General features: G+C 40.6%; 1 protein-coding gene across 1 annotated transcript in view; it reads right to left on the bottom strand.

The window, feature by feature from the left end:
* Positions 1–1630: 1630 nt before the first annotated feature.
* Positions 1631–9351, bottom strand: part of FNDC1 (fibronectin type III domain containing 1) — a 61444-nt gene continuing 53723 nt past the window's right edge. Inside the window, exons 16-20 of the mRNA XM_030236216.2 lie at positions 9121–9200; positions 7450–7479; positions 5599–5760; positions 4782–4904; positions 1631–3363 (exon numbers count right to left, since the gene is read on the bottom strand). Coding sequence (XP_030092076.2) covers positions 3248–3363; positions 4782–4904; positions 5599–5760; positions 7450–7479; positions 9121–9200 — 511 coding nt within the window. The 3' untranslated portion in view covers positions 1631–3247. The remainder of the gene's footprint in view (positions 3364–4781; positions 4905–5598; positions 5761–7449; positions 7480–9120; positions 9201–9351) is intronic.

Here is a 9351-nt window from a genome sequence, read left to right as displayed (position 1 = left end):
GTCACTTGGACAAAAAAGCAGGGGTGGTGCAACACCCCTCACAGCCTCTGAAGGGACGTGGCATTCTCTGAGCTGGCGCCAAGAGCTCGAAAACTAGATGCATATGTGGTGTTGCCAGTAAGAGGGGCATGGGAGGAGAGCTGAGAGAGGAAAAGATAAATTTCTGTCCCATTAGCAGTACCCAAAGTCGTATGACACTCCCTGATATACAGGGCAGCCACAAAGCCATACAGCTGCTTCAGCTGAGAGGCAGTTTACCTCCCAAAGGGGTGTGCTGCTTCTTCTGTGCTGGCACGGCAGGACCAGCGCATCATGGGGACAGCAGGGAAGTAGGGAAGGAAAGGGGAGGGTTACCCATTGTTCAGGACACTGACAGGGCCTTGCAGAAAGGATCTGGATTGGGACATGTCTTTCCTGACCCACGGCTTTTAGTCACCTCTGTAATCCCACCACCTCTTAGATGAGCAAAGAGCAAGATCAGTATAATCTCTTCAAGAAACTACCTGGTATCACAACATTATGTTTACCCTACACATAGGGCAAAGGATGCAAATGTGTCAATCAGATCACTTCATACAGCACAGAGGACTTATCCAGACCTCAAAGTGAAGGCAACAGAGTGTATACCATTGTACTTCATGTGTTTCCCTGCTGTGCCCTACTGCTGACTCTGCTCTGGCTGGTTTAGCCTCGGAGAAGATTTATGTTGGAGGGGAAGAGAGCTCAATTCCCTCCACTCCAACCCCAGCACCACCCACTTGCTCCTCAGCTGAGGCTGCAGAAAAAAACACTGTCTCAGACCTTTATCCCTAGTGACATCTCTGAATGGGACTGTCCCAACCCAAGAGTTACTTCCAGCAGGGAATGACGGAACCGTGTCTCTTCAGATGAACAAATCAGAATTTACCTGTGTTCTCTGAAGGTATAATGCAGCTCTTCTACAAAGCTGCTCTCTGGACAGTCATCCCAGCCTGTACTGCCACAAGGAACAACATGTGAGACTTTTCCCTTCCCTTTGCTGAACTTCAGGAGTTTCCTGACATCTCATTTCTCCAGCCCATAGAAGGTCCTCTTTTGAGCAGCTGTCAGCACATAAACCACTCTCCAGCCCCAGTTTAGTATCCGTGGCAAGCTTGCTGATGGTGCACTCCATCCATGCACTCCATCCCATGGCCCAGGTCATTAGACCCTACTGGGCCCAGTACTGGCTCCTGGAGCTTGCAACCAGCTGTCATTTGGACTTTGTGCTACCTTTTGAGCCTCACAACACAGTTAACTTTCACACCTCAAAGACCAACTCTCCAAGCCATATTCCACCAGTTTCATTACAAGCAGACAGTGGGAGACCATGCCAAGTGTTTTCCGGGAGCCAATGACATTCCCTTTTCTGCCCTGTGCATGGCAGCAGTCATTTCAACAAAGACAACGATCAGGCGGGCCAGGCATGATTTGCCCTTGGTAACTCCACACTAGCTGCTAACCATCTTCTAAAGAGAACAACACATTCACATGCTCCCAGTCCCTTACAAAAGGTTGACACTTTGTCCTGTCCCAAGGAGGACTTTATGAAAGCTAACAATTTGTCACGTATATTACTTTACACAGATGACCAGAAAGGATGAAATGGAAATTGAACCATGTATCATAGGTTTATTAGGGAAAAAAGTTATACTTCAAGACCATATATTTGGCACTGTACTGAAGCAAAAATATGTGAGCAAAAGGAAAATGTTAAAACCCAAATCACCTTGAAAAAGAAAATGCTCTTTTAATCATTTTAATTCCCTTTTTTGCCCCCATACAATTTAAAATAACTACAGGAAGCAACTCAAGAGGTGTTAGACCTACACTACATCTAAGCTGGAACAAGAGTGAGAGATGGACCAGAGACTGGATCCGTCCCCCAGGTTACTGCTACTCTCCCAGGATGCCAGAACAGGGGAGTTTTACTAACCTGACCAAAGGTTCTTGAGATGTTACCATGAAACATTATTGTAAACTTCCAAATGCCTTCAAAAATTAATCATTACAACATTCATTCATGTCACTTTCTGCTTTCTGGTCTGCTTGGAAGAGATGTTGGTAGTATTTAAAAAGAAGTGTATCCCAATTTGTCCCCGTGGTCAAATGAGCTTCCTGCAAGTTGACTCCTGTATAGGTGGCTTGGGCTTCTTTTTTGAGAGCAAATAAGTTAAAAGCAGTTTCTAATTTCCAAATTACTCATCCTGTGCCTCTGCACAGTAACATGAAAGATACTGACAAGGAATAAATAACATACAAAATAAGATGAGAATGGATTGAAGGAAAGTTGCACTAAAACTTTTAAATAGTAAAATATAGAAAGCTTAACTGATGCTGATGAACTGCTGTGTATGTGTTTTTACTGGACTATACAGTGCCACTGCAACACGGATAGAGGAGTAGAAACCCATTGAAGATCCAGTCCAAAGGCTGCCAATGAAGTGGGACACAGGTCTTGATCAATAATTCAAATGTGACATTAACAGTACTCACAAGAAGAATACAGTTCTTTCCTCAGTTAATATATTGTGCATAGCAATATTTCAAAGACTTAACAGCACCTTTTACATAAAAATTCCAAACATATTTATCTAGTGAACAAGAAGATCTCAGCATCTCTAAGAAGTATTTCTGCAGATGTACAGTACTGTATTTATATAGATATAGATACAGATATATCTCAAAGTGAATTTACACTGTGACCTGGTTATTAGTCCAGCAGTGGATGAACCCACAGGGTAAGTCTTCAGGAGAATATACTGCCTTTGGTGGGAGGCCAGTTACATGGCATGATTGCATAGGGGAGCCCCATTGGGCAGCAAAAGACAGTGTAGCATCCCATTAAGCAAGCACAGCATGCTTAGGTCGTTCCTGTAAGATATAATAAACTTCCAAATTTTCATGGCTAACACAGTTCTAATTTTCACAGGTTGCACACATTGCAACCTTCTCTTTGTGCCTTAAAGACACAGAGGCACAAAGGAAGAGGAAGGAAAAAGGAAACTTATATCCTATCCCTGCTTCCAAGCAGAAATCAAGTAGCACCACAGATTTAAGCTGGTAAAGGGTGTCCATGTTTGTCTTCACAATGGTTTATTGAGCAGCTGGTCTTCACTGGTTTGCCCCATTTATCTTTTCATTTTTCCTTTTCCAAATCAGTTGCTCTCAGTCCTCTGGTAGAATTCATTTGAAAAGCATGGTCTACCTAAGACAGGAAAGCAGACTGCTACCATTTCCCTGGGATGGGCACACCACACTCATACCAGCCCACGTAGTAGTAGGGTGTTGTGTATCCAATGCGTCCAAAAGATACAGGCTCCTGGCGGTACTGGCGGTAATACCCTGTCGGGAGAAAAACACCCATTTGTATTCCAGGACACAGACACAGCAATTTAACAAAAGTAGCAGATGCAGTGAGAGTCAATCCCACAGCACAAACGAAAATTTATAAACTGTCTGGCAGGGAGTTGCATCAAAAGAGTATTGGCTAGCCCTGGTATTAGGCCAAGATCTTTTCTGAATGATCTAACTCTGGTCCTTCATATTTCTTGTAGTTTTGATTGGTTTTACTGCTCAAAATCTCTTTAACTATTGTGTAATGCTGTGGTCTGCCAAAGAGCTTCTGCATTTCACTCCAAAAGGTGGGCATATTTCAGCTGTGTTTATGGAGTTTCCAAGTCAGTTTAAATACATGAAGGACTCTGAGGCAAAAAATACCATCAAATCACATTATCTCACAGGGCTTAAGAGACTATCATCAGCAAAATTCAGCTTTTCTCAAAACAAAAAGGTATCATTTCATGCAGTAAATACTGAGTTAAGCCCTCCCTTCCCCTTTTAATTCATCTGCAGAAAGAATGTGACTGCTCAAAGCATTAGAAGAGGTGCAGCATTCTTGTCCGCATAGCTCGTGCATTGGAACATCTGAAGCACCCATGGTTTGTGCCAATAATAAAACTTCTGTATGCTCTCTATCTCTTAGACCTAGTATATGCACATCTGGATTAATCATCTGTCTTTTGAGCTAAGAAGTGCAGTACTTCACCGTGATATATAAATATCAATTACTATTTCAGTTTCTTCCTGGTAACGGCACCATGCAAAGAATATCAACACATAATTTAACATGGAAACCACCAAAGCTAACCGAATAATTTAAATCAACAGACTTACTGAAAAGATTGGCTGACTTCTATGATTGGTTTCATTTTGGGAAGCAACCTGTCTTCTACCTGTTGATGTGAGGTGAGCAATTTGCTCAGAAGAACTCCTTCAAGGTAAGAATTTTCCCTCTGAGACAGGAGTCTACCAGGCCAGAATAAAAGTACTGACCTTAAGTCACTAGATATACTCCTTTATGTTTTGCATTGAACTAATAGAAATCAACCACAAAAGCCGTATTTGCAAAGATGTCGCTGGTCCCTTTAGGCACATGGAAGAGATTTTGCATCTCAATTCAATGAAACAGGTCTTATCAATAAGAGAAAGGTTTTACAGACCTATACAATTATTTTTTATTTTGTTTTTGCATTTTATCTCTGCATAGTATTTGCATCATTTGCTCCTTTCTGTCTCTGTCTCTCTCTCTCTCTGCACCCACATGTCCACAGGGACTTGCATAATCTGTTCTCAGCTGGACTCCTTGGAGAGCTGCCAGCAGCTGTGGACAGAGCTCCTCTCCCTGCTCTGCTCCTTAGCCCATAATCCTACAGATGGGCTAACAGGCTCCTGGTCAGCATCCCACTCCCCCACTGCTGTACCTCGGATCGTGGGCAGGGCTTCTATGTACGACTGAGGTCCCGTTCTTCCATCCAGGTGTGAATCCACAAATTGGCAGTGGTCCTCACCCCTTCCCCAGCTATCCCCAATGCTGTAGAAGGTATCTGAAGAAAGATACAGGCAGATTACTTGACTCAGCAATACTTATGTCTGGGATACTCTTCACCACCAGGAAAGCAGGTATGGAAGAAAGCAGGAAGAATGTTGCAGTGACACACAGTATTACCAATGAACAAACATTGGCTGGAAAGAGGGAGAACTCTACCTTCACGGTATGGAAGCAGAAATTATGGAAAATAAATGGGTTACAGCTCGGTAAGGAGTAGTCCCCATTTTGCAAGTCCATGGGCAAGTCTACAGGTGACAGGTGGGGAGAATTTCAACTAGAGTAGTTGAAATATATAATGTGAAAGTAAAAAACTCTCTATATGTCAATACCATTAGTTTGACTTCAGTCTCAAATGAAAATTAAAAATGGCAGAGCTCTCTTTCTCAAATAGACAGGGCCCTTTATCTCTTATTATTCAAACACTGTATTGAAACTATACCAAGGCACTACAATAGTCATTAGCATAGTCTGAAAGATGATTGAGATGATCCCATTAGCCCAGCTCAATAATATGGAAAGTTTTTTTCATTATCTCTCAGGCGATGCACCTGTATAAGAGCTACTGCTAATTCTTCTTGAGAGAAGGACTCTCACATAGTGGTCACACAATTCTGACACATATGAAATGAAGAAAACAGAAGATGAAGAGACAATTAATCGTGTAGCAGGAAATTAATCTTGGTGCCTACCTTTCAGGTCGTCACTGAGGTAAATTTTGTACCTTAAGGAATTGCAAAGAACCACTCCCACAAACTTGCGGTACCAAGTTCGTTTCACGTACTGCTTGCCAGTGCAGTCTGAGTAGGTGGGGTCATATTTAAAAGTGAATGGGATCCAGATGGGCTCACCACCTCAGAGAAAAAAATAAATTCCACATTAGGGACAGACTTTAACACTTCTGTCCAAGTTTTGCAGAGTTTAATATCTAATAATATGTTTCAGAAGACATGCTGCAACAGATTACCGCGTGACTTTTTTTTATTCAGAAATAGCACTTCAAGAAAAAATATTATTAAAAATAAAGTTAGAGACTTTATTAAATCCCTCCTAGGCAGTAGACAAAAATAACTATTAAAATTATTAAAATATGATTTCATGTACTGAACCACAGCTTTAAGTAAACAGTCTTAATTGTTTCAGTAAGATTTTTTTCTCTACCTAGTATTACAGAGTTTCTCTTCTTAACACAGCCTGATCTTAGGTCTGACAGTGACTTGCCTTTTAAGATTATAAAACATAAGCCTTTTACAGAAGAACAGATGTTAACAACTCTGTGGTAAGCAATAGCCTGTGAATTCTCTTCCTGCTATTTGGTTTAAAAGATCATATAAAAAATGTACTTTTCTCGGTTTTTTTCCCAGATTACATCAAAACAGGTTAGTTTCCAGTAACAGACAAGTGAGACCTTTCCTGTGGAACTCTGTTCAGAGCATTGCTGCAGATAAGACTGCTTAATTGTATTGCAAAAGAATAAATATTCCTACTGGCTTTCCTAAATATTTGCTTTGTACTGCCAAGACAATATAATTTATTTTGAAATTGCTGTTGTATTAATGTATACAGAATGATACAAAAAGCTTCCAATGTGATAATTGGTATTTTTCTCTCTAGCTACAGCCCGAAGCTCTGTTTTCACTCTGCTATTTCTAGGTGGTTTACAAATGAGATTGGAAGTTTCTTCTGTTAGTCATTCTTCCTCTCACTGGGCACATGGACCAAATCCTGCAAACTCTTGCATGTTAGAAGCAATCACTGATCAGCAATCGTCAGAGACTTCCGAGGACACAAAGAAACCAGACTAGCAAGCACAATTAAACAGAGAAGGAAGGGATATATTGAACTCTGTTTTCATCAAAAGTGTAGTAAAAAAAAAAAACAGAGCCAACCATTTTAACTCCTTAGGAAAGCTGACAGAGCATAGTAACCATGAGGTCTTTTTTCCTGCATCTGTTCTAAGGGCACGTTCTGGCTGGGGTTACACTACCAATATTTGTGTCAGCAAGGTTAGCTCCAGCACCAAGAAATCAGATCTTCTACCATGGGCTGAAGTAGCTTATTGCAAATTTGGAAATACAGAGCAATCTAAACTGCTTTGTAGCTTATTATTCAGGTCAGTAACAAATCCTTGAATTTTTTAGCATTTATAAGGGCATGATGATTTGTACAGATGAGCACCAGAACTAGAGAGAGAGAAACCTGATCCTGCTACTCAAGCAATGCTTAGGCAACTGAAGGACACAGGTACTGAAGTAACATAGTTTGCTGCTTTTTAACAGGCAATTAAAGCTGTTGTACCACGGAAAAAGATGGGCCAAAATCAAGTGCTTCTTTGAACACATCTTTACAAGGTTTCTCTTCAGAAAATAGAATAAGAGATGCTAAACCAAAAAATCTTTTTGAATTAGTCCCATTTGTAACTACCTGTTTCCACTTAAAACTGTACCTAAAACTGCATGTTTAAATGTTTCTAATTCCTATATTAGAACAGTTTTGCACAGGCTTTATGCACTTAGTGAATAAAACAATAGAGTAAGACTTACCAGGTGGCCTAACAATGAGAAGAGGATTGTCTAGAAGAAAAAAACACATAGAAAATTTAGTATTTTGTTCCAAACCTTGTTTTATAATATGAAGCATATGGAGTCACTGATTGAACATTTTCATTAAGGTGCTTCATCCTATGAGGGCACTTTCTATTGAATATTGCCATCAGCTCATGCCTTACACTTGCTTTAGAAGAGCACTCTGAATTAGCAATTTCTTTCTCTTATGGCTTATTCTATCACTGGCCTTGCACTTAGGAACTGGTTTTGGTACTTGTGCCAGCTGCAAAGCCACCCTTGGCCATGACAAATGAAAGATCAGTGCTGCAAACAAAACTTTAAATTTGGTGTATGTAATGTGTTAAATAAAGCTCACAAGGGAGCTGATTTTGGATGGGAAAACTAAGCATTCAAGCCCATATGCTGGCAACAGAAAAATGAACTGCAAGATACAGCACAGAATCATGGAATTGTTCAGGTTGGAAAAAGATCAGTGAGTCCACTGCCAGCCCAGCATTGCCAAGTCCTCCACTAAACTATGTCCCTCAGTGCCACATCTACACATTTTTTAAAATACCTTCAGGGATGGCAACTCCACTACTTCCCTGGGCAGTCTGTTCCAAAGCTTGACAGTCCTTCTATGGATGTGTTCAAGCACCTCAAAGTCTTCCTTGTTGTGAGGGGCCCAAAACTGAACACAGGGCATGAGGTGGGACCACACCAGTGCCAAGTGCAGGGACAATCACTGTCCTGGTCCTGCTGGCCACACTATTGCCACTGGCCAAGATGCCAATGGCCTTCTTGACCATCTGGGGCAATGTCAAATATTTTCCTTGTGTTAATACTTGAGCCTCTTATTCATTTAATGAAAATGTGAATATGTCATCCAGGACCATTGACTTATCTCACATTTCTGTCTCCCTTCTGTGATGACTTACTTCCACAGTTCTTACTGGAGCTTTTAAGTGAGCACTACAGAGGGAAGTGAAATGAGCAAGGGCAGAGACTGTAAACCCTATGACACTGAAAGGGAAAAATTTGCAAGAAACACCAAGACCTTTCACTCAACTAAAGACTGAAAAAATTGTTCTTTGTTATTCAGTGGAGTCACTGGCCTCTGTCTCAGAAGAAGAAGAAGTAGAAGAAGAAACAGGCAAAAACTAGCTCATTTAACCTATTATTTTTAGAAGGGGGTGTTGCTCTTGAATGTACTATTAACCATGTGAAAGAGCAGCATTCCTTGTTGAAAAAAAAAAAGAACAAAGAACTTTGCCTGTCTGATGGAACTATTGCTTTCTGTATTTCTTCCAGAGACAACAGCTTCCAACTGTTTAGCTGTTCACAATTAGGAAAGTAATATACTAAATGTTTGGTCAATCTATCAAAGACCTTAAACTTCCCATTGCTTCTGTATTGCTGAACATTAGTAGCCCTTCGTATTTGAAATTCAACTTCCTGTTCCCCTGGAGCTGACTTTAACATCACTTACATTTTCATACTATTTTCCTAGCTTAACTGAAAGCAAATAATTAAGGTTAAAAAACCCCCAAAACAGTATGAAAGCAGCAAGTCCAGAATAATCACTGTTATTGGCATGTTGGTTTCGGTCACTGTCCTGGCACATCTGTTATTAGGAGTTTTGAAATGAAAATAAAAAGCAAATCATACCAGATTCTGTAATAAATGAGACTGAAGAGCTAACAGGTCCATAACCAAAGGGATTCTTTGCTTGGACTTTAAAATAATACCTGAAACAATAAGAGAGGGGAAATAATATTGAAACAGATTCCATTGCAATTGCTAAATTATAAATAACACTAAAACAGGGTAAGAATCAAAGCAGAAGAATTCCACTGAGTATCCTTTGCATTAAAGGGAGTTGGATACTGAGCCAGAGTA

Source organism: Serinus canaria, chromosome 3 (assembly GCF_022539315.1).
Source record: "Serinus canaria isolate serCan28SL12 chromosome 3, serCan2020, whole genome shotgun sequence".
Taxonomy (NCBI): Eukaryota; Metazoa; Chordata; class Aves; order Passeriformes; family Fringillidae; genus Serinus; species Serinus canaria.
This window is presented reverse-complemented; position numbering and strand designations above follow the sequence as displayed.